This window comes from Muntiacus reevesi, chromosome X (genome assembly GCF_963930625.1).
Source record: "Muntiacus reevesi chromosome X, mMunRee1.1, whole genome shotgun sequence".
Lineage (NCBI taxonomy): Eukaryota > Metazoa > Chordata > Mammalia > Artiodactyla > Cervidae > Muntiacus > Muntiacus reevesi.
Genome location: NC_089271.1, coordinates 60,784,419 through 60,811,631, shown reverse-complemented (window position 1 = coordinate 60,811,631; position 27,213 = coordinate 60,784,419). Strand labels below are relative to the sequence as shown.

Sequence of the window (27,213 nt, the reverse complement as noted above, 5' to 3'; positions counted from 1 at the left end):
GATATGTGCTGTCTTTGAATCTAGTTGGCTTTACAATAGCCCTGAGCTATGCATTCTACAAACTCATATGCCAAAGAGGGAGCATTCTATCAATTGACAGAAAGATGTAAAAATAGATCAATTCAAAGACCCTGTCCAGGAACTAGCTCAACATTTTGTTATGCCCCACAAAACGCATTGCTAGTTAAGTTGAAGCTGTTTCACCTTCAATATGGATGGTTTTCATGCCAAATCATAACTTAGCTATTGGGGCAATCAACATCATTGACTTATATTGCAAACACCAACAACTTGCTAGGTATTAGGCTGGATTTTGGAACTTTACAAAGAGAAATAAATCTCTGTAGTCAAGGAACTTACAGATGAATTCTAGAGGCCTGGTGGTGGTGGTTTAGTCACTAAGTCATGTCTGACTCTTATGACCCCATGAACTATAGCCTTCCAGGCTCCTCTGTCCATGGGATTCTCTAGGCAAGAATATTGGAGTTGGTTGCCATTTCCTTCTTCAGGGGGATCTTCCTGACCCAGGGATTGAACCTGGGTCTCCTGCATTGCAGGCAGATTCTTTACTGACTGTGCTATGAGGGAAGCCCCAGAGGCATGGCAGCTGATACCAATGAAGACATAATTATCACTGGATTTAACATATCATGTAGTGCTACCATGGCACAATACTCTGTCAATTTCAAGAATAGGACTGAATCCTCTTGATGGTCTTAGTAAATATAGGATGTCCCTAGGAGAGATGAGGTCTTTATGGAGGGTGATCTTGAGGGTTACAAATGCCATCATGGTTTTCAGATACACTGTGAAAGGACTAAAGGTATCTGGGGTTGGAGGAGGGAGGATCTTTGTATAGGCACCTAAGAGTAGATTAGGTAGGTTAGGCAGTTAAGGCTGGAAAAATCTTCTGCAACCTTGAGTCTATGGATAATATATGAGATGGTGACGCACACTTGAAAATGTAGTTTTTAGAATGGTATAGTTTGATATGTGATAAAGGATCACCCAAGCAGACTTACCATCTGCTCCTTCACTGCTTTTGCTTCTTTTATTGCGGCGAACACGCCTACTTTCCTCTTCAGAGTATGACTTTTCTTTAGGGATGAAGAAATTCACAAGGGCCATCTGAAAAATAACGAGTAGATAAGTTAAAGGTTGATCCAGTCAACTATTTTTGTTGTGGTTTAGTTACTAAGTCATATCCAACTCTTTTGCGACCCATGGACTGCAGCCCACCAGGCTCCTCTGTCCATGGAACTTTCCTGGCAAGAATACTGGAATGGGTTGCCATTTCCTTCTCCAGGGGATCTTCCCAACCCAGGAAGATCCAATCCATGTCTCCTGCATTGGCAGGTAAATACTTTACCACTGAGCCACCAGGGAAGCCCCAGTCAACAATAGCCAACAGAAAAAAACTGGCTTTCTGTAGACAGTCTTGCCTTCACTTTAAATTCAGAGTGTCTAAGATGAATAGATAAAGGTGTGGTACATATATATATATATATATACACACACACACACACATATATAGATATGGAATGGAACATACAATGGAGTATTAGTCATAAAAAAGAATGAAACATTGCCATTGGCAGAAACAAGGATGGACCTAGAGATTATCATATTAAGTGAAGTAAGACAAAGACAAAATCATGTGATATGCTAATATGTGGAATCTTAAAAACAGATACAAATGAACTTATTTACAAAGCAGAACTAGAACCACAGATATACAAAACAAACTTATGGTTAAGAAAGGGGAAAGAGGGGGAGGGATAAACTAGGAGTTTGGGATTAACATATACTCACTACTATATATAGAATAGATAACAACAAGGACCTACTATATAGCACAACGAACTATAAATATTTTGTAATAACCTGTAAGTGAAAAACCTTGAACTATATATATATATTTTCATCTGAACAACAGTGCTGTACATCTGAAACTAACACAACATTGTAAATCAACTATACTTCAATAAAAAAAAATTCAGTGTCTAAAGTCTAAGCTCACCCTCCCCTTCTGCTGTACAAATTCTTTCATTTTTGATACCATTATTATTTTAATAATGTAGGCACGAAATTTTGGTTAATATCTTCTTACCCTCTGTCATCTGCCCCAAATATCCAATGGGTCAATTGTACTAGTCAGGATAGTTCTAGGGTTCAGAGATCCCGGTCATAGCTTCCTAATTTCCCTCACATACTACTGATGTCTTCCCAGAACTAGACTTCAGCTTGTTACTCCTTCTTGGATTGCATTATTAGACACCCATTACTCTTCCACATTCCTATCTATGTTGAACTTTTGGTTTGTTCCCAGAATGCTGTGCATCCAATTACGATTGGATGGTATCATTTATGTTAACACTATTTTGGGAGTTAGTAATAACAAAGTGCACAATTATTTTCTCCCTTTCTTACTACAACAGAACTCCTATAGAACTTGTGGTCTACAAGATTCATTTCAGTACTTGATCCTCTACTGTCTTATGATGATCTCTTATAATAATACAATGTACTTCATATGTGAACGGGCCTGGTATCACTAATGATAATCACAGCTTAAATATATACTTGACTGAATTAAATCATAATTTTTCAGCATGAGTGCTTATTTGTGGCAAAAGAAAATGTGCTTGAAGAAAACAGTGGACCAAGTATTAGAAAATAGGATTGAAAGTGATTCCAAACCCAACTCTACCACTTATAGCTGTGTAAATTTGGGCAAGGTCCTTAAGTTTTAATTTCCTCATTTATAAATAGGGGGAATAGTTGTACTTTGTCCATTAAGTAGTTATTGTGTTAGCAAGTACACAGCATGTAATATGCATTTAATAAATGAGAGACATTATTTTAATTGAAATTAATATTAAAATAGACTTGTTAGATAGTTTAGAGGCTAAAAGGAAGAAATGAATCTATATTTTCATCCTAGTGTTGGTTCAAAAAATAAGCAATTCCAGAATATCATGTCTGTTGCATCTTTGAATAGTTGGAAAAAAGATGTGTAGAACTCAAGAAAGCCTTAACATTCTATACAAACTTTCTTCAAAAACATGTGATTTACTGTTTACGTAGAAAAACTACAGCCAATAGCCTTAATATACAAGATTATCGTTTTGCAGAATATATACATGTATTAAATACACAATTGGTAAATGAATGTACAGGCAATCTGCAACTTGCCTTAGGGTTTATTTAAAAATATTTAGGTTGAATCATATGAAATTGCCATTTCTGTATGTCAAAAATGGTTAAAGATCAGCAATTTCACATAGTTCAACTGAGCAGTGTTTTTGTCGCTTCTTTCTTGATGTTCAAGTTGTGTCCAACTCATTGCAACCCCATGAACTGCAGCACGCCAGGCTTCCCTGTGCCTCACTGTCTCCTGGAGTTTACTCAAACTCACGTCCATTGAGTCAGTGATACCATCCAATCATCTCATCCTCCATTGCCCCCTTCTCACTTGTCTGGAATGTAAAATGCACTTTCTCATAGAATCAACATAATAAAGTCTAGCTAAGTTTCCAGATAAAGCTGATATAAAGTTACTTAACCCACAACATAAATCAGTTAAGTTCAGTAGCTCAGCTGTGTCCGACTCTTTGACCCCATGGACTGCAGCACGCCATGCTTCCTTGTCCATCACCAATTCCCCAGAGTTTACTCAAACTCATGTCCATTGAGCCGGTGATGCCAACATAACTAATTTATCACAATAATAATGATACAATCTCAAACTGTTATTTACATTAAAATCTCAATTATTTTAGTGCAGAACAAGTATAGATAGAAGAGTGTTCTTAATAACTTTGAGTGCTGAAACTCCAACTATTTTGACCAGAAATTAGGCTACAATATGATTTAACTCAGTGTTTACTGAAAATGTAGAAAACTATTCGCCTGTACATTAAATGGCACCAGCCTACTATGGTTTTGAGTGTTTTTTTTTAAGTTACAATTACATTACAGAATGATACATGCTTTGTTAAGTAAAGAGAAGCATTAAGTTCTCTGGGAGCAAGAGGAAAAGTATATAATACAGACTGGGAGTGCATAAGGCTTCTTGCAGGAGGTGCTACTTCTATGAATCCTGTAGGATATTGAGAATTTAGTGAGGAATGGGAAAATGAAAAGGAGTTCCAGGCAAAAGGACCATTGTGCTTCAAGGTTCAGAGGAAAGAGAGAAAAGCTATTTTTGGAAATAAAAGTAGCTTAATATAAGTGGTAGGAGGTGGGAAGGAATGGTAAGGAATGAGGCAAGAGATAATAAACAAAGACCAGATAATGTTAAGGAATTAAACTTTTATCCTATAGCAGGGAAATCCTCAGAAGAATTTTTCCTTTTGCAAATTTTGTACTTTTATGAAAGTTTTAGCTATAATTTATAATCAATTAAGGGGCTTCCGGGGTGCGGCTAGTGGTAAAGAATCTGCCTGCCAATGCAGGAGACCAAGAGATGTGGGTTCAATCCCTGGGTTGGGAATACCCCCTAGAGAAGGAAATTGCAGCACACTCCAGTATTCATGCCTGAAAAATTCCATGGACAGAGGAGCCTGGTGGGCTACAGTCTATGGGGCCTCAGAGTCAGACATGACTCAGTGACTGAGCACACAAACACACAATAAAGTGCACATATTTTAAGCATACAGTCTGAAAAATACACACATTTGTAACCACCATTGAAATCAAGATATGGAACATTTCCATCACCCCAGAATTTCCCCTTGTGTCCCTTCTAATCATTCTTCAGTGCTACCCCAAATCCAGGAACCACTGTTCTATCACCATACCTTAGTTTTTCCCATTCTAGAAGTTTAGATAAATGGAATCATATAACATGATTAATGATTTTGTGTTGCTTCTTTACCTCAGCACAATGTCTGTGAGACTCATCCACATTATTGAATATTGGCAGTTCATTACTTTTTCTTCCTGAGTAGTATTTAATTGTATGGATATACTATAGGTTTTTAACGCATCTGCATTTTGAGGGACATTTTGGTTACTTCCAGTATGGGGCTGTTATGAATAAAGCTGATATGAGTCTTTGTAGGGACATATATTTTCATTTTTCTTGGGTCAACACCTAAGGGTGGAACCTTAGGGATATATGGTAAGTATTTACTGTAAGGAACTATCAAACTGTTTTCCAGCAACTGTACCATTGTATTAATATATTCCCACTGGCAATGTATGAGAGTTCCAGTGTTCTGCATCTTCACTACGCTTGATATAGTCAATTTTTAATTGTAGCCATGCTTGTGGATGCAAAGGAATTTTTCATTGTGGTTGGGTTTTGAATTCTTAACTTCTTTTTAACGGTTTTTTTTTTTTTGGTCTCTTACCTTGCTGCAACTATCAGATTTCACTTCACCTACTTGTAACATCCTTTCCAATCTCTTCAAATTTGCTGCTTATAATCTTCTATAGGCTTGTCACCTCATTAAAACTAATTAAAATCATGTACAAACAGAGCAAAGAGGCAGGCAGAGTGTGTTTGAATGGTTTTTGCAATAAATAAGATGCATATTCTCTGGTGGCTTAGAAGTCACTTGTTTACTGCTTATTTCAGGCTGTGGTCTGGATAAGTGAATATCTCAGAGAACCGAGTTTTACATAGGTATGTTATTACAGTATAATGCTATTTCTAGGGGAAAGGGATTTTGAAGCACAAATGAAGAACCTCCCCACCATCACCAGTCAGAATTCTAGAATTTTCTTTATACTTCTTTGTGTTCCCTCATGGGTTCAGCTCCTATGAGGATTCTGGCAGGGTCTTCATCAGCTTCTTATGTCCTGATGGCAGCAGTGGGAGAATATGCTCACATATTAATTGTTTCAAAGGGTCTGATGGGAGCCTGTTAGAACTGAGGTTCCCAGAGAAGGAGAACTGAGGGAGAAACCAACTCCTACAGATAGCAGAAACAACTCCAGTTTCCATGGGTAGTAGGAGTAGCTTAAAGTTCCTTCAGAGAGGCTGTTGGTGAGTATGGGACATTTAAAAGTCAAGTGCTCATTAGACGGGGTCTGCCTGTATATGAAAATGCTTTGAACAGAACATAGTTTCTATTTTCTCAATGAAAGCAACACAAAACAATGGTTAAACTGAAAGAGGATTCCTATTCACAGTGATCTTATTTGAGTCTCAATTAGAGGCAGAAGGGAAAACTATCCTCTGTGTAGTATAATGGTAAAGACAAAAATCAGTGGCTGCTCATACAAAGTCTAGAATTCTAGCTTGAGTTTTGCATTCATTAGGATGGTCTCCAGAGGCAAGTTGCAGAATATGAACAAAACAGCCTTCTCTCTTCAAATATTTCTTTACTGTTGCACAAGGGAGGAGGCATCAGGAATGTTGGCCACAACCAGGCAATTTGTTCAAGGGGAAAAAAAATCTAATTCTTTACACTTTATTAACTGATTACACCCTTGTTTCCTATGGTAAAATTACATGTTAAAACAGCACCTGCAGATGACAGGGATCTCAGCTGGAAACAATTCATTAATGCTGAGACATGAGAGATAAATTCATTATTGCTAGTGACTCTCCAGATATTTCTACGAACACTTTTTCTCTAGTATCTCAACCCACAAAATTCTTGGGTACCTTTTTATTTTTACCAATTTGACATAGAATAAATTTGATTCATTTTATACTTCATGGCAATGTATGTGATTGTATTAGTAGTTTACGGATTCATAGGAAATTACCCATAAACTTCTTGAGGGCAGAGACCTCATTTTGTCCATTTTGGTAACCCTATTGCCTAGCTCTGGACTTGGCACATAGTAGGCCCCTAAATCTATGGGATCGCACAGAGTCGGACACGACTGACATGAGCAGCAATAAGTATCTCTCTGTCAAAAGAATAATAGAACTATCAGTAATCCATTCTATAAAGCCAGCATTTTATTTGACATGAATGAGACCACATTTCTTAAGATCAACCATGGATCTTAGGAGTGAGAGATTCTGTAGGTCAGTGGCTTTCAAACTTTGGTATGCATCAGAATCTCTAGGCATGAGTATTAAAATTCAGAATTCTGGGCCTTCCCCTCCTTAAAGTTAGACTAAGTTGAAGTGAGACATGAGAATCTGACTTTTCAACTTGCTCACTATGGGATTCTGATGTAGATAGCTATGGAACCAAATTTTGAGAAAATGCTACAGTATATGATTCATTCCTCAAATGGTTCATTATCTGGGAACTAAAAAGTGAAGTCCTGTTTTGCTACTGGTAAAATAGGGGTCTCACATAGATAGTGTTTTCTGCCTTTTATTCTGTCATTTTTACAGTTAATCTGTTTATAGAAATTGGTACTTCATGTCTCTCAAGAGGAGGCAGGTACCTACCAGACCTTCTAAAATTGGAAATTCAACTATTTTTAAAAAGATTTCTCTTTCAATGTTCTTGAATAAATCTATTTTTCTATTGCAACCATTGACATCACTCATCAGCAATCAGCTGGGATCGTCAAATGAAATAAAAACATTTATACCCTGGGGTATTTAACAAAATCCTCAAGTGAGATTCCACATAGCAAAATGTGAGCATCCTAGTACCAATGAGTGAAGTAGGATTGCTCAAGCTAGTTTGATGTGTATGTCATGGATATAAAAATGAAGATAGAAGCTGGCATTGAATAGTCTCTCAATCTTGTAAGAGCCCTTAACTCAAGATGCTTTGACTTTTGACAAAATGTCTGGAGAGGGTCACTCAGGATGTTGCTATATCCTGAACAAACACTGATTATTTACTACATGGAGGGCACTGAACCGGACACTATCTTTAATATACATGAACAACATCCAAATATCATCCTTTGCTTTGTCGTGCATGATAGTACTACATAACAGGAAGTACTAAGGTTTTAAAAGCAGTGTGACAAGAAGGAAAATGCAGTATGTGCTGTTGCTGAGTGGAGTGTACTGCCTCCTGAAAGAGAGGAAACAAGGACACTCAACATTGATCACAGCATCCCATGGGAGCTGCTAGCAGCAGGGTCAGTGTAGAGGGAGCAGCCATCAGTCCAAATGCCAAAGGAAATTGGCACCCTGGACATCTCTGATGTGAGTGCTGGGGACTATCCACTTTTTAAAAAATATATTTGATGATGACTGAAATTATGTAGTAAATTAAACACGGAAATTAAAGAGAACCAAAATTTTTCACATAGAGCTAAAAGCAGTTACTGAATTCTGCTCTCTGGACAGCTTGACTTAAAAATCACTGCCCCATAATGCAAGTGACTACAAAGTAGAAAGCAAAATAAAAAAGAAGAGTTTCTTTATTTGAGGAGATTACCATAGTGTGGCATTGGCAAGAAATTATACTACAGACCAGTTCAATCTCTGCCTTTTCTTACCTCCTATTTTGGGGCTCTAGAGATCATTTAAGACATCAAATAATGCCAAATATTTTTAATATGAAAATTTCTTCTCTTATATTGGTAGTAAACTCCTCAAAGGTTTTAAACCTGTGTGGTCTTGTCCTCTGGTTAAGGGGAAATCTGTTTAAGATGCACATTACAGGGAAAGGTGAGTTATTTTAAACACACATCTACTAACACAAAGGGGGAAAATGGATTTCTCCTCTGATCATCTGTTTCCTACGTTTGGCCCTATTCCTAACATCCAGAACAGAAGTGAAGAACAATTATGGAATTGATTCTCATCAACGGATAATGCAAGTTGTCTAGCTTTTTATGACTTTGAAATTAATACCTGCCAAAGGTGGCACATTTACTTTGCTGAACTATTTTATTGTTGGAGTCATGTTTAATGTGAAATGGCAGGAGAGGCCCACCCCTACTGAGATTCTGGAAATCAGCTGGTCCATGAGCATTAAAACAATGCTCATAGCTGACATGTGCAGAGAGGCAATGACAGAAGAATACCCAAGCATCTTCAGTATGGTGAGCTTTATGGCATAACCATAAGCAGAAGGGGCATAAGAAATACTCTAAAGGATGCACTGAAGCATAGTTTCAAATAACATGACATAGTTGTGGGCTGCTTCGGAAAATAGCAACCGTGACCAGTTTGGAATGCAATAGTACAGAATTTGGAAACTTTCTGAGCAAAGGCTCTTTTTTAGCTGACCACAAGTTGAACACAAAATACAGACACTGACAGGCTCTACAAATAGCAGTTGCAGTCACAAATCAAAAAGTAGTGTGTGTGTGTGTGTCATATAGAAAGAAAAGACTTTTGGTTGAAGATTTAGTCTTTGATCCCTAGAAGTGTGGGTGAAGTTGGTAGTGACATCTTTGAATAAAAAGAAGGGCAGCAAAATATGTTAGATGTCACTGCCTTCTCTTGGGAGAATCTGCTTGTGTAATAAATAACTTCCCATACCCTAAAGTGAAAGATGCTTTGACACTTTGATGAGGAGAAAAACATATACTTCTTGTAATACCTGGAAATCACTTAAGGCTACCATTTGTGAATAGAATCAGTTTATATATCAGAATGTACCTGTAGAACTTATAAGTGCCAGGATAAAACCATCTCAGCCAATACTGAACTTGGTATTCAGAAAATATTAGCTTAAATACATTCTCTTAATTATGAATTCATAAGTGGATTTTGAAAATTTTATAATAATGTTGCAGTTTATCTTTACAAAGCTGGACTAATGCAGGTTAGAAGGGGCATTATGACCAAAAGAAGGATTTTTTCCTTGTCCAAAATTTCACTATGAAATTCCTTCTGGTTCCCAGTGGAGACCTAAACCTCATAAACTACCTCTAAATGTTCTCTACAATATTCAAGATCTAGAAAGGTAAGAATGAGGTAGCTAGTGAAAAGAGAGTTGCAACAGTCTGAACTTGAAGGGGAGGGGAATAGGACTTAGGTAAGAAGCAAATTATGAAACAGATTGTTATCGATTCTAAGAAGGCAAAACCATTCAAAACATTGTAGAAAAATTAAACAGTGAGAAGGATTTTAAGAAAAGATGAGTCATGAAAGTGAAAGTGTTAGTTGCTCAGTTGTGTCTGACTCTTTGCAACCCCATGGACTGTAGCCCACCAGTTCCTCTGTCCATGAGATTCTCCAGGCAAGAATACTGGAGTTGAGTTGCCATTCTCTTCATACCCACGGGGATGGGTGGATACCAAGGATATGAACAGAGATATGTGGCCAGTGGGGCTTCCCTGGTGGCTCAGACAGTAAAGAATCCACCTGTAATGTGGGAGACCTGGGTTCAATCCCTGGTTTGAGAAGATTCCCAGGAGGAGGGCATGGCAACCTACTCCAGTATTCTTGCCTGGAGTATCCCCATGGAGAGAGGAGCCTTGTGGGCTACAGTTCATGAGGTGGCAAAGAGTTGGACACGACTGAGTGACTGAACACACACCCACATGTGTGTGGACCATCAATCTAGGACTGGCTCACAGAAATGTGAGTATAGAAAGTGAATCTCAAAGGGAAAGGTCAGGCAGGATAGGGTGTAAGTACTGCAAAAATGAAATCAATACAAGCATCTTAGGAGCAAGGAGGTAATCATGGTGATAAAATCAGCAGAGAATCAAACTGCAATAAATGCCTGTGAAGCACAAACCTGAGTATTGAGGGGAAAAGGAAAGGACTGGGACACAAATCCAGAACTTTAACTTACACTACAATCATAAAGGGCAGAAAAGGACTGGTAATAAAGCTCCAAGCCCAGGAAGACTGTTGCACTGTGAGATTAATCGAATATTGCAATTTTGTCCTTAGATAACTTTTTATTTTAGTGTCTCTTGTATCTAAATGTGCCCAGGGCCTCACTTGAAGTAAATACAAAACAACTGGTCATGTGACATAACAGCAGACCAATACTCTTTCAGTAGCTATAGAACAGAGAAAAAACAATTTTTTAAAAACATGGCTGTTGATTAGGATTCACCATTAGGGTGTTTCTATGGAAATCTTTTCTCAGAGGAAAATTCCTGACTCTTGCTTATGACCAGGACAGTGAGTAAAGGAAGTCTCATGCTGAGTATTGTCTCATAAATCTTTTCCGTAACATTTCAACAGAGCTACCCACTCAAAAAGAAATTAGGATAAAATAAAAACAAATGAAATGAGGTATAGCAAAATGCTCATTAAAGTCAGTTCTATGTATATCCATTGTTTGATTGTTAGTTTAGGGACTAAAGTCATCTTTCCATGGAGCAATGGAGAATTAGATTTCTTTGCTGTCTACTGATCTCTTTCACCGAGCTTTAATCCCAATGAATTCTCTAATTCCTATTAATGAGTAAACAATACAGGTTTGCCCAATTTATAACTAAATGCTCCTAGTTACAAGTATCCCTTACAAATCATTAAAAGCTTATAAAGTTTAAAATTTGACAAGCACATGGACATCTGGATCAAGGTGGCTGATTGACCAAACAATTTTAGCTCCTCTTTTTCCCAAGATTCTTTATTAAGTTCTTTAAAAAAAGATTTAATGTAAAGACTAACAGAGGAAATTAGTAGCAAAGAGATTTCAGTATGTTTCTGAAAGACAGAAAGTGGATAGGGTGCTGAGTGGTAAAGAAGGGCTGAGAAAGAAACAGAGAGGGCTTACAGCCTGGGGGATGCTGGTCTGCTCCTGTAGGACCCCAGAGAAGTTTGAAACTTGGAAATGCCAAGTAAGGGAGAGGGTGAGAATAGAATGTGAAAAATTCACTGAAAGCCCGTGTATTGAATAATCATCCCCTCTCCAGAGTATAGACACCCTAGTATTCAGGAATTTATTCTCAAGGCCCAAACAAACAAACAAACAAACCCAGAACATTATCCTCTAAAGAGACTGTAATCTAAGAACAAGCTGAAGTACCTACTATGGGCATTAGTGCCCCAGAGCAAAGACATCCACATTCTGGGACTTAGGGTGCCCCCCCCTAATAGCATAATGGCCCTTTGCACATGGGTGGGACTTACAGGCCTCATATTTGGGGTATCCAGCCACTTTTCTCAACCCCTATATACATTGTTTCAGAATATCAAAGATTAAAAAAAAGATTCTGAAAACTCTCAGAGATGAAAAACATTAATACTTAAAAGAAGAAGAATTAGAATAGATTGGTTAACTCATCAGCAACATTAGGTGTTAGAGCAAAAAATGGAGAAATGCCTTCAGAGTTCTTAGGAAAACTTATTTTGAACCTACTGTTTTATTTTTAGCCAACTATAAATTAAGTCTGATGGTAAAAAAAAAATTTCCAGATTGCAAGGATTCAAATTTCACCTCTCACCGCTATCTTAGGAAGTTCCTTAGGAATATACTCCAGCAAAATGATAAAGATATATGTAACTTTAATTAATATTCTACAGGGCAGGGTTCTATGTTGTATGTATGGATAAAAATAAATATAACAATTGGTGTAATTTTTCAAGGAACATCTGGTATAGTTGAAAAATTAGTCATTGGAAAAAAATTTAATTATTGGCCTTTGTAAAGTTTGACCCAACTGTTTTGATTACCATTCAGCCAGCTTTCTTACTTGTATAGCACCTTGGGCTTAATTTCAGTGTTTTAGATAAAGAAATTGCACTGGATTATATTTATGGTCAATTAGAGTTCTAAAAGTTTATGATTATTGCAAATTGAAAGCACATTACACAATTTATTTAAAATGAAAAAAAATGATAAAGAAATGCAAGTAAAGAATTCTGTAAAGGATTTCTGTAAAGGGATTTTGTAAAAGGTAAACATAAAACTAGAGATTAATAAAAATAAGTCCAAGGATAACAGCTACACAACAGGTCTAAGGAGCATTCAGTCAGAATGGAAGGAAGGAGGGTTCCAGGAGGGAAGAATCCTGAAAATAAGAGAAGGGTGCTCAAGATTCTACTCACCTTTAAGGAATTAGAGAAACTGTGGATACTACAGATAACATGAGGAAAAAAATAAAGGCAATTAGAAAATCCAGGGAAAAAAAACGCATATAGACTAGGAAATGTTAAATCTCTCATAACCCTTGATAAAAGAGAGGAAATTTTTAAATAGTCACAAGAGTATAAAAACTGAATACTGATTTTCAACTTTCACAAATAACCAATTACAAAAGCACAGGCTAACTTAAGTATAGAGATACTTAATTATGGATAAAAAACAAAACATAAATGTGATACCTCTTGGCAATGCGAAAAGTAAAAGTACAAGTGACAAGAGTTAGTAGGTAGAAGAGATGAGAGATAAAGGGAAGAACTAGTGGCTTCATCTTACAAATAAGAGTTACGAGATACTGCCCAGTTTATGGAAGAAGAAATAAAGGTCTAAGTATACTTCTCTAATAAACAGAGAGACTAAAAGGCATGATAACCACATTAGGATAAGAAGTAGAATAATTGTGGTAAAGATTCATCACAGTAGAAAATAAAGTCTAAAAAAGATAAATCAAGTAATAGCAGTATTTATGGAAGCAATCACAGAGGAACTAGAGAAACAGTTAATAGAGTTAAAAGTAGTTAAAAGTAATACTCTCAGAGGATTAGAACTGGGAGTAGAGAGGGTTAGAACCATGAAATGTTGTTTACATTATAATCCTTTACGTACATATTTCATATTTTTAAAAACCACATGCATGTACTACTTGGCTACTCCGAAACCAACCAGGAACTTTGAAACAGGAATCTTTTGGCCCTACTAAACTCAAACCAGCCTCCAAGAATCCTCACCTGATAAAGAATGCTGGCACAGGACCATCTAAGCATAGCTCCCGTCTGTCATTCCAACTGTCTCTTTCCTCCAACCCCTGCCCCAAAGCCTATGTCCTTTCTTTTAACATGAACTATGGATTAATTTACAACCAGCTTTATCCTTAACCATGAAGATTACTTGTAATGGTTGAACATGGATACAATAATTGTACATATTTAATGGTACAAGTTAAGTTTTGATATACATATGTACAACTGTGAAACCATCATCATAATCAAAAGAACAAAGATATCCATCTCCCTCCCAAATTTTCCTCATACTCCTCGGTATTCCTTTCCCACTAAGCCAAATGTCCAGTGCCCTCTGCATTCCCAGGCAATCACTGATCTGCTTCCTGTCATTACTGACTAGTTTCATCTTCTAGAATTTCATATAAATACAATTATACAATGTATAATTAAACATTGCATAAAAATACAATTATATATAAAAATACAATACAATTATACTTTTGAGAGGTCTGATTTCTTTCACTCAGCTTAATTATTTTGAGATGCATCCATGTTGTAACATATATTAGCAGTTTGTTCCTTTTCATTGACAAGTAGCATTCCATTGTTATGGATGTAACAGAATTTGTTTATCTATTCACCTGTTCATGGACAAAATGCGCCGACTCCAGTTTTTAGTTTAGGTGTGTAGTACTCTCTCAGGGTGGTTTTAATTTGCTTATCCCTAATAATTAATGATGTTGGGCATGTTTTCATATATCTTCTTTGAATATCTCTTTATATGTTTCACCCATTTAAAAAAATTGAGTTGTTGTTCTTTGCCTGATAGCTCTACAATTTACATTTAAGTCTATGATCGATTTTGAGTTAATTTTTGTAGAATGTGAGCTATTAATCAAGGCTATTACAAAAATAATGATGTCCAAATGTTCCAACATGATTATTATTAGATAGAGTATGCTTTGTCCATTGAATTGCATTACACCTTTCTTAAAGATCAATTGACCACATATGTGTGGGACTACTGGGTTCCCTGTTCCGCTCGTTGATCTACCATCTATTGTCATATTAGAAATACTGTATTTTGATTACTGTTGCTTTCTTATAAACTTTGAGATCAGGTAATCCTCCAATCTTTTTTTCAAAATTGTTTTATTTCAAAGTACTTTGTCTTTCCAGATAAACTTTAGAATTGATTTGGCAATTTCTACAAAAAGAGTTAGGACAGATCAAGTTGGGGAAAACTGACATCTTAACATTATTTCACATATTTGAATGCATTATGAAATATATATTTTTAAATGTCAATATTTCTGATTGTTTAATTGCTGCTATATATGAATATAATTGATTTTTAAATAGAGAGTTTGTGTCCTGTGAACTTGTTATATTCACTTACCAGTTTTTAGTGGTTGTTTTGTAGATTTTATATGATTCTCTATAAAGATGATCACCATGTCTGCATGTAAAGACAGTTGAATTTTCTTTCAAACTGTTGCTGTTCAGTTGCTCAGTCATATCCGACTTTTTGCGACCCCATGAACTGCAGCACTCCAGGCAGGCTTGCCTGTCATTCACTATCTCCCAGAGCTTGCTCAAACTCATGTCCATTGACTCGGTGATGCCATCCAACCATCTTGTCCTCTATTGTCCACTTCTCCTCCTTGCTTTCAATCTTTCCCAGAATCAAAGTTCTTTCTAATGAGTTGGTTCTTCGCATTAGGTGACCAAAGTATTGGAGCTTCAGCTTCATCATCAGTCCTTCCAATGAATATTCAGGACTGATTTTCTTTAGTATTGACACCATTTATTGCCATTATGCCTACCATAGTTTGGCCTCAGTCCAAACTACAGGGAGGGAGCACAGCCCTACCCATCAGCAGAAAATTGGTCAAAACTGGTAACTTGTAATTTTTATTTTGTTTCCTTATGACACTAGAGCCTTCCTCACAAAGCTGACAAGAAATGATGTCAGTAGACATTCTTACCTTGTTCTTCATCTTAGAAGGAAAGCATTCAACATTCACCATAAAGTACGATGTTAGCTATAGGCTTTTTGAAGAAGTTCCCTTCTACTCCTAGTTTTTTGAGAAACTTTATCATGGGTTTGTATTGGATTTTGTTAACCACTTTGCATTGATTGACATGAACATATGAGTTTCCTTCCTGAGTCTTTTAATTAGGGTTAATCACATAGATTATTTCCCCACTTAAAAAAAAGTAAAAGCGAATCTGACACACAAATTAAAAACAACCCAGTGGAAATCTAGTTCTATATTCAGAGACCTTGACTAAAGCATTAGGAGAAGAACTCAAAATCTTGTTCAGGTGGGCAGACATTCATGAATGGACATTTTCCTGTCTGAATTATCATCTGTTCATCCATCCATTCACTCAAACATCTATCCATTCACTGTTTGTTAGGCACTTGCTCTAGTTAAATAGTGTGCAAGGCACTGAGGATATAAAGAATTTTGTAGACCTTGTTATTCTGAGGTTTACAATCTGTCTACTGAGGAGATAAACAACTAATCCCATTGATGTGATGAATGCCAGAGTAAGGGCATGGAGGAAAGTCAATGAAATCATAGAGGAGGAAGTTTTCTGCTTGAGGTAAGGAAGTTGGGGTGGATGCCTTTTGAGTGGGCATTTGAAAAGTAAGCAGAAATTTCTAGACAGATGAGAAGGGCGCTTCCAGAGAAGTGGCTATAACTTAGGGCAGTGCTTTAGAAATTTTCCCATACTTCCAATGCCTTCTCCATTTATTTTAGAGAAATTCTGCACTCTATTACTACACACACACACTTGAGCTTTTCTATAACCCAGGAGGGAATCTAAGCTCTAGGAAGAAACATGTTGGACCCTGGCAGACCACTGCCAGTTTGTGAGGCACAGCTCTGTGTGAAGGAGCAGACGGTCACTGGTAAACAATCAGAAACTAGGAGCAGCTTCTTGGGGGTAGTTGTCTAACCTCAGAATCATGTCAATCAAGCATTAGGCACGCAATTAGAAATATTCCAGCTTCAAAGCTTGTATGTTTGCCTAAGGACCTAAATTACCATTTGCTCTCTCTGATTACCCCAGCTCCATGACGAGCCAAGTTCTACCTGGCATTGCCAAAAAACAGCAAGAATTCTTTTAATCGCTTTAAATAAGTTTTTAAATTTCTTTGGCAAATCAAGTCAGCTGTACAGTATCTTGCCGGGGTCTTCAGTTGACATTGAACTGGGACTGTGCAGAGCCCAATTCTAAGAAATAAATAATGTTACGAATTATGTTAGTACTGAGATTTCCAAGTATGAGCACTTGCCAGTCACAATTTCTAACCTGTGCTAATAGTATCTGTTGAGATAGTAATCAGAGATCTCATCTCTTATCAGTTGATATCTAGTTGTGTGAAAAGTGTTGCCATATCTGCTAGAGAGTTGATTAGAAATGTTTTGCATTACTTCTTGCCAATAAAGGTCAAATTCTGTTAAAATACACACCTTTAATATAAAATTGAAGGTTTTGTAAAATGAAGAAACTTCGACATGTAAGTTGCTGGCACATGTATTTCCAGCATCGTTCAGTACCACAGAGCACAAGGTATTCAAAGGATTTGAGTTGCCAAGGAGTTTCTTTTTTGTAAAGAATATTATGCTACCAAAACTTTTCTGAGTTCCCACTGCAGTGTTTTTCAACTATTTAAAAACTATGCCTGCTTCAGTAAGTGTTTAACTCTTTTTTTTTCCATTTATTTTTATTAGTTGGAGGCTAATTACTTTACAATATTGTAGTGGTTTTTGCCATACATTGACATGAATCAGCCATGGATTTATATGTATTCCCCAACCCAATCCCCTCTCCCACCTCCCTCTCCACCCAATCCCTCTGGGTCTTCCCAGTTCACCAGCCCTGAGCACTTGTCTCATGCATCCAACCTGGACTGGCGATCTGTTTCACCCTTGATAATATACATGTTTCGATGCTGTTCTCTCGAAACATCCCACCCTCACCTTCTCCCACAGAGTCCAAAAGTCTGTTCTGTACATCTGTGTCTCTTTTTCTGTTTTGCATATAGGGTTATTGTCACCGTCTTTCTAAATTCCATATATATGCATTAGTATACTGTATTGGTCTTTATCTTTCTGGCTTACTTCACTCTGTAATGGGCTCCAGTTTCATCCATCTCATTAGAACTGATTCAAATGAATTCTTTTTAATGGCTTAGTAATATTCCATGGTGTGGAGATTTCTTAAAAAACTGGAAATAGAACTGCCATATGACCCAGCAATCCCACTTCTGGGAATACACACCGAGGAAACCAGACCTGAAAGAGACACGTGCACCCCAATGTTCATCGCAGCACTGTTTATAATAGCCAGGACATGGAAGCAACCTAGATGCCCATCAGCAGACGAATGGATAAGGAAGCTGTGGTACATATACACCGTGTTTAACTCTTTATGTCATTCCTGTTTCTGATGGCAACCTGTTTCCCAAGGAAGTATCCCTGATTTATAACTATCGACTGTGTATCTACACCAGCTAAATACTTAATCAGACTACTTTTAACAGTTTGCATTATGAGAAGAGTAGATATTTATTTTTATGCATTTTTGTAAACAAAAATGGTAAGCATTCTCTTCCTTCCAAAAATCATTGCTTCATTGTTTACATGGGTTTCATTCACACTTATCACCACCTTTTACTTCAACTGCTCCCCAAAGATTTAGCAGTTATCTGAAGAAATTTGCTCAATTGCCTCTAAATTTACTCACCAAGTGCAACACAAAAAATGTCTACACTTCCATAAAACCGCAATCATTCATTTAATAAACACTTATTGCTAAAATACTGTGGAATGCAAGATATTATGCAATGTAATAGGGATACAAATAAAGTGAGATATGGCCTTTACCCTCTACATAGTCACTGTTTAGCATGATGGATCTTAACCAGGGCCAAGTATCAGAATTACTTGGAGAGTCTTTGCAAAATTGACACAGACACTGCTCAGATCACCACTTGCAGAAGTTAAGTTTGAAGCAGTTTCTAAAGCTTTAGTAGCTTGATAAATAGAGATAGAACTTAAGGGACGTCATAGGTAGAGGGAATACTACATACAAACGTATTAAAGCATACTACTTAGCTCTAAATTTTCTTATCTATAAAATGGGAATTATAATCATCTTATAGTGTTATGGGAATGAAATGAGAACATGTATGAAAGTGCCTGGTGTTTTGTAGATGTCCAATCAAAGTTGTGTTCTTTGTCCTAACATTCAAGGTAAAATTGATTTAAGAAATAAATTTTTTCCATCTAGCGTGACCCTGAAGAAATGAAACATAGAATGGATAACATGTAATTGGTATTAAAAGGGGAAAGACAAGTTTGTGGCTTGGAAGAGAGAGCAGGGCTACACACACCCGAAAGGGAGGACCTAAGTTAGGGTTACAAGGCAATCAAAATCAGATTTGGAAGACTTTTAGAAGAAATTGTATATCTGCAAGTTATATGGTGATAGGAAAAGGAATTAAAAGTCACTCTGGTTATCTGGTCCTAAAGTGAGAAGAAATCATGCTGCATGTATATTCTGAGTATATTTTAGTCTTTCTTGCTACTATTTCCATTTTCAGGAGGCGAGGATAAAAAATAGGATGTTGTGTGTGTGTGTGTGTGTGTGTGTGTGTGTGTGTGGTGATGGTAGGGAGGGAGAGGAGAATAAAGAGAAGCACTGGATACATTCAGAAAAACAGCCAACTTACTTACCAATAAAACTCCCTCTACTTTCTGCACAATGATCTCATTGAATTGATTTTCTATGACTTAACATTCCAGTGATTTAACATTCACTTTAGCAGATACCTCCTTAGCCTATGTTGTAGCTAATTAATATAGAAGTACAAAATCTACACATTATAAAATGGTAGTAGCTTGAATTTTAGACACTTTTTCCCAATATAAATGGAGCCTAACATTTTATAAGCATTTGTTCCCTTAATTCCAATAAAGGGAGAATTGGTTAGTAAAACAAAAACTATTGTTTAAAACATTCATAGATTGTAACAAAAAGTGAGTAAGATTGTCACTAGTGAAATGCAAATTAAATCAACAATAAGGTAACACTACACATTCATTAGAAAGGATAACATTTTAACAAAAACTGACCATACCAATAGGGCTTCTCTTCAATAGATACATGGATATAGTGGAATGATCAGTAATGAAAAAGGAATAAGCTATTAGGCCACACAAAGATGTGGATGAATCTAAAATATTTACTGCTAAGTGAAAGAAACCAGTTGGAAAGGCTACATACTGCAAGACAAAACTATAGAGATGGTAGGTAAACAAGTGATTGGTGGTTTTAAGAGGTTTGAGGAAGAGGAGGCAAGGCTGAGTACATGGAGCACAGGGCTGCCTTTTTAAAAGGGTGGTGAGATTATTTTTTATGATATTGCAATGGCAGATATACAATAGTATATATTTTTTAAAACCCATAGAACCCATAGAATATTCACAAAGAGTGAATATTATCAATGCAAAGTTTAAAAAGTCATTTAAGAAGTCATCAAGAAATTGATCACAGGAAGGAATGCAGAATGTGAAAGAAATACTAATTATATTACATATATATGACATAACCTCACTGAAGAGGATGGGGAGAAAAAGAGCTGACCTAAGTAACTTTGGAAATCAGTAGAGTTTGTCAGACTAAAGACAAAAGATACTATAGATAAGTATGTATTCTGTTTGATAAAGTCATGCCTATGGAGGTGTGAGTTAACAATTCTGAAAACACTGTTAAGTGTTAAATTTGGATGATGAAGTGGATGGTGGGTAGGAGTGGGAGGTTATAGGCAAGCAGGAGAGAAGGCTAGAATGATCCATATGGTAATGGATTAGAGTTGGAGACATCAGTATGAACTCCTGTTTAGCTTCATATAGATAAAAATGGTTACATATAAGAATACATATAGATATGCATATAAAAATTGGCTAGGATATATACATGTTTTTTCCCTCTGTCAGCTGAGAAGGCTTAGAAGTAAAGATGCCTCAGTAGGATCAAGCACTCAGGTCAAGGTTTTTACTAATATTTTCCATTAAGAAGAACCAGGGATCCTTGGAGAATTGGTTCATGATAGGACTGCTGGAAGCAGGAAATAAACATGCTAGCCGATAGCATGTTGTAGTGCTATTTAGTAAAAGTCCACATGGATGGTGGTATGTCAAATGACACAGGGGCCAAATGAAAGAGCTTCCAATAGCCAAAGCTTGAGCAATTAGAGCAATAAAATAAAGTAGTATTAAATTATAATCCAAAGTATTAAACATATATCCTTTTGTCTATATTTATATAAACAAGCAATTAAGCAAACAAACAAAAAGCCAGGTGAAAAATCGATGATATAGGACAATCCCAGACAATTTATGTAGCTATCTCACCCTCAAGAAGGTGGAGCATAACTCTCCACTCCTTAAACTGCACTGCACACCATAGCTTTCAAAGTCTAAAGCATGACAAGGGGGAAATTAATAATTTTACACTGGAGAAACCCAATGAACACTAGCTCAGCTAGGTGATTAAGATTAACATCAATGGTGTTAAGTAAAAATAATAGTATCTAACTTTAATATGATGAGTTGAGAATGGCATTTTATCTCTGTGGTCTTCTTCCCTCAAAACTTATAACCCCAAGCTAATGAGAAAAGCATTATACAAATTCCGATTGAGGGAGATTCTATAAAATAGCTGACCAGTACCCCTCAAAACTGTTAAGGTCATTGAAAACAAGGAAAGTCTGAGAAACTGCCACTGTCAAGAGAAGACTCACAGTGGACATTATGGCATCCTGTATGGGACCTTGTAAGAGAAAAAGGATATTAGATAGAAACTAAGGAAATGTGAATAAACTATGAGTTTTAGTTAATAATAATATATCGATATTAGTTCCTTTGATGTGGCAAATGTACCACACTAATGTAATAGGGGCTACTGGCATAGAGTGTATAGGAACTCTACTATCTTTGAGCCCTTCTGTAAATCTAAAGCTACTTTAAAGTAAAAAATTTATTTTAAAAACTTTATATTTTAAATATTGCATTAAGATATTATTTGTCTAGGAAAAACTGGACAAATATATAACCTAAAATAAAACCAGAAAAACTTGTCAAAGCAGTGGTGAAGGAAAAGAAAAAGATATTTTCAGAGTGGGATCACGCCATGAAGATTCCCAGCACAAAGGAAAAGGAGAAAAGTATGCATACAAAAAAAGCTGCTTTCACTGCAGTGACATGCAAAATCTTATCTGGCAAGGTTAAATAGCAGTGCTCTGGAATGTCATGATAGCACAATAGGAATTAGCCAAATAACTTAGCCTGCAGTTACCCACAGACTAATTGGTTTTCTGAAGAACCACATTCCAAAGTTTACACAAATCATGAGGCCTACAAAGATTTATTTTTAATGTCTTTTTTTCTTTCAGATAATGCTAAAATTGAATTTTTTTAGACATAAAATACAATTTGAAACTTCATTTCTGGATATTCCAAATGTAAAAACTGACTTCTGATTTTTTTATAACCCCAAGCAGAATCCAAGGTTTTCTCACCTGCAGATTTGATCTTTATAAGCGAATTCATAGTATGTCCAAAATGAAGGGCCCATCGATGGCCACTATTAGAACTGAACTTTGAAAGAAACACCAGTACCAATAATGACAAAATTGTATAGACCCATGTACTAGACTAGACTTGAAGTAGCCATAAGATAAGATAAAAGTCAAGGCCACTGGAGAGGGCAGGGGGAGGCTCAATGGCAGCAGACTATTATTTTATATCACATGTACTTGTTAATCTGCATGAGACTAGGGTTGTGTCTATGTCTCCTTGAGAAACAAGTTGGCGGTCTTATGGTTCTGAGTTTCCCTGACATATTTATTCTGTTTTTCCTTTGGGTAATTATAGCTTATTAGCCCTAGTTATATTCTCATGTTGCATAGTAAATTATTCTCCTCTCTCCTGGTGTTTACACCCTTCAGACAGTGTGTCCCCACCCCCTTCCCCTTTAGTCATCACTTACCTAAATTGTATAGACAAAATTCTTTTAATCTTTGCTCATAAATCAATCCCTCTGGCCCCTTAATCATTTTTTGTTACTCTTCTCTGAACTCTCTCCAATTAATCTATATCTTTTCAGTTAATGAGTTCTGAGAAGCTGAATAGTCCAGGTGTGATCCTAGTTATGTTTGGTGTCTATGTATTTGCAAATGCACCGAAGTGTCTTTTGTAAAAGGGACAGAAAATGTTATAAATTAACAGTGGCTTTTCTGCCTATTTTATAGCACTCAAAATGGTTAATTATCCTTCAGCTATGGGTTTTCATCAGTGGCTGTTTCTCAAGTTCAACTTCTGGTAGATTTCAAAATCTATTATAGTCCTACTGTTAACCAGTCACAAATACTTCAAGTATCTGTCAAAAATAAATCTATTGAGATTGAATCCAACCAGTTGTTTTCAAAAGAACTTTATGTTTAATTCTTCCAGATATTTTTTTCCAAGCCAGTCTATGTATACAGACACCACCAGTGTTGCCTGCCTTCACTGGAGAAACTAAGATGAAGTTTAGAAATGGTTATGAAAAAACTGAAAGGAAATTAACTCACTTGACTGCTAAAGGAATGAAGGTTCTTTTTGTAGGAAAAAGGTAATACATTTTTAGAGAACTGTCACTTTATGGTAAAGGCAGACTATTTCAGAATAATGATTTCTGGAGAGTTCAACTTCCCTTTCACTTTCCATAGGTATTCAGCTCCCTTTAGGAGAAGTGATGGGTTAGTCTAATCTTAATTTCAGGAAATACGTCACTCTGGGGATAATTCATCCCCATGAATACTTATCATCATTAATTCCCTTCCATTTCCTTCCTGCTGACATTTCTTTGCCTTTTTAAGTGTACTTACACCCACAAGAAGGTATATGGTTAGTTAACAGATGGTTACTAAGCATCTACATTGTGCAAAACTTTTACCACAGGTTACAGAAAAGAACATATATGAGAAGAGAACCTCAAAATACATTTCATATTTGCATAGGAGGGTTTTGAGGGTAATAAAACACAAAGCATATAAAAACCTGACAACGACTTAAAACATATTGCATTAAAAAACGCTATTATTAAAAAATAGAAAACTTAAGTGGCAGGGGAATTAGGAGTAAAGGAGTCATTAGCATAAGATAGAGTTAATCTAGAATGACTTGATGGAGAAAATGAAAGGTGAAATTAGTCAATTTTCTTCCTCTGGCATGTAGTTTCTGATGAGAAAATGTGCTCAAACAAAGCTAAAGAAAGGTTTGAGGATTTATCTGTGGATTATATTTCTCCATGATACCTTTGCCTATTAGCACAAGCACTAGGAACTCAGCTTTATAAGCTTACTGTGATTCTGAAATATTCTTGTAGTTTTGAGTTCAAATACCTTAATCTATATGACATCAAATATACAAATGGAAATATAGCCAGTGGGGAAAAGGCAACAACTTTTCTGTAAGTAGAAATCATATCTTGATTCATTTACAAGACTTCTTTGAGGAGATAAGGATGTGGTGGTGGGGCCAGTGTGAGGAAAGCAGGAGAGACTCCATCTTGAAGCCTGTCATCTATCTTAAAGACTGGATGTGAACTGGCCTGAACCCTGCCCGCGAGTAAGGAAACTGTTGCTAGTGAAAACCAGGTCTGCTGGAGCCTTACCTCCCTACAGATGACACATGGAGATTGTAGTTGAAGTCAGGCTGCCCCTGTTAGATTAACCATGGAGATATCCCTCCTAGATGTAAAATCATTGTCTCCCCCACCCCTCCCCGCTTTACCCTTAATTAATTGTTTGTTCTCCTAGCACCTATTTGTTGTAAAACTCAATCATATACATACAACAAAGAGGCTGCTAACATGTAACTAGTCATGTAGTGGGGGGTATAAAACTCTCAGAAACATCAGGGTCCTTGTTGGGAACTAGTTCCCCTTGGACCCACTGGCGTAATAAACTGTATACTCCATTGTCTGGAGTGTCTTCCAAGGTTTGTTTTGCAACTCCGGATTCTACAACAGTGGCAACTGGGAAACCACTGGATGCCATTTATTTGGATTTTCAATACTTTTTTAAGATTACACACCAAAGATTGCTTAAAAATAAAAATGAGTTCATATAGAAGTTGGGGGAAGACAATTTTAAGGATAGTAAACAAAGGGGACTACAAAAAAATGTAAATGATGAGCAGTGATTTACACCAACAAACATGATTTACTGCATTCCTATTATGTACTAGGCACCATTCTAGGTATTTTTGCAAAGTGCTTCTTAAAATTTTTCTATGCAAATAGCCTTAACAACAGAAGAGATTAATATTACTAATGCCTAGAATTCTTTTGGTCTATCTTATAAATTCACATAAGCATTGCATTCTATTTCATAATAAATACTTAACCATAAAAATGATGCTTTAAACTATTTACTATTAATTAAAACAGTCCCAGAAGGAAAATGCTACATGTTTATCCTATAACCTTTCTGTAATCCCAGTCTTGTATGTCTGACTTCATTTAATTCTCACATTAGCACTCTGAAGTAGTTATTATTGCCATTTTGTAGATGTGGAACTTGGGGATCAGAAAGATTATCAAACTCAGGTGTGTCTGCCTTCAAAGTCGATCATGTATCACTTGAGACAGAAGAATTAACTAATTAGAAAAGATGTTGAAAACTGTTAATACCTTGCCCATGAACTTCATTTTACTCACAGGAAAACTGAGGCCAAGAGAGGATATATGAAAAGGAAGCCACACTAGTTAAAACAGATCAGAATCTTCACTTTATCTACCTTCTCCCATACCAGACAGGTAAGGTGCTACTATTATGAACTCCCACATAGCACCCATCACATCCACATTTAATTCTCTTTCGATTATTGCTTATTTAGTTGTCTGACTCCTCTACTAAACTTTAAAAGCCCTAGGAGGGCAAAGACTACGTTCGTTTTGTTCATTATCACATCTCCAGCACTTAGCAAAGTGAGTGCTGCAGAGTAAGTACTGCAGAGTAAGTACTCAGAGTAAGTACTCAGAACATGGTGTTTACATTATGTACATCTGCTGTAATACTTTTTAAAATTCATTATACTACAAAGTCTATTTTTTGCTAGTGATCTGAAAGAGTGTGGGTTTAAGACTGTTAGATGACACAAGTTTTCTCCATATAAGATGCTTTAACAACAAGGAAATATTACAACAATAAAGATCTAATAACACTCATGAGAGAGTTGAAAAGGTAAAATTTCCTATTAGAGTGAGTAGGGTAACGTTTAGGAGAAAAAATAATTTAAATCATGTAAGATGACAGTCTCTGAGCTTTGACTTTTAACACAGAAATGCTATTTAAGAACCCTGTAAACTATTCCATGAAGACATTGCTAGGACACCATTCAGAAAGGACACTAGAAAGAAAGGCAAAAGTAACTTTCTTCCTCTTATGCAGTGAAACCTACTGGGAGAATATGGCAGGAACCTAAAGGAGATTAGTAGGAAGTTGGAAAATGTTTAATGGACATCTACAGGAAAAAACTAATGAAGGTGATGGGACTACTAAGTATTATATGAGAAGAGACAAGATAGCATTCACCCAACTGGGAGGAACAGTATTCAGACAGACATTCACTATGTCCAACTCTTTGTGATGCCTTGGACTGTAGCCCACCAGGCTCCTCTGTCCATGGGATTTCCCAGGCAAGAATACTGGAGAGGATTGCCATTTCCTTCTCCAGGGGATCTTCCCAACTGAGGGATTGAAACTGGGTCTCTTGCATTGGTAGGCATATTCTTTACCACCTGAGCCACCAGGGAAGCCCAGAACAGTATTACTGATGTTTAAAAATAATAATATAGAGATGTTCTAGATTTGGATCAAAAAAAATCTGTAGTTCTATTACTTTCTAGCCAGGTAATGTTGGGAAGGTCAATTATCCTTTCTGAATCTCAGTCTCCTCTGCTAAAATGTCTGAGTAGATGCACTGCAGAATGGATCCACTTCTGGTAATAACCAAGTAAGCTCCTGTCAAACCAGTCATTCTGCAGATAACAAGTGTAAACTCTGGGTAAAATAGAAAACCAAAATTACCTGAAGGACCTGGGGAGTAAAACAAAAGCAGGTAGATGATAGATGTGGGGAGAATTGATATTTTAAGAAAAGAGAAATGGAGTGAGTTTCCCATTGTGAAAAATGGTTTTTAGCACCTCATGGGGTAGCTACAATTCATATATTAATCTGTGGTCTCATTTCCTTGAAGAACTAGAGGACCAAGTTCAAGGAAAGTCACAGTCATTGGGAAGTGAGAGGAAATCCTGCAAAGGAGAGAGACAGAGGGGTATCCCAAATTCTGCCTGTAAATTCTGTCTGAATCTCTTGCAGACTCCTGAATTGTATACATACAGAGTAGACTACAAGCAGCCCAGCTAAACCTAAAAGTATGGAACCTTTTTATTTGAGCTATATTCCATTGCAGAGGAGA

General features: G+C 36.6%; 1 protein-coding gene across 4 annotated transcripts in view; it reads right to left on the bottom strand.

Moving 5' to 3' along the window:
• The window catches only part of EDA (ectodysplasin A), a 349,218-nt gene that overhangs the window by 101,265 nt on the left and 220,740 nt on the right, over positions 1-27,213 (bottom strand). For all 4 annotated transcript variants that reach the window (XM_065915720.1, XM_065915721.1, XM_065915723.1 and 1 more), the window contains exon 2: positions 1,023-1,128. In XM_065915720.1, the coding sequence (XP_065771792.1) occupies positions 1,023-1,128 (106 nt within the window). The remainder of the gene's footprint in view (positions 1-1,022; positions 1,129-27,213) is intronic.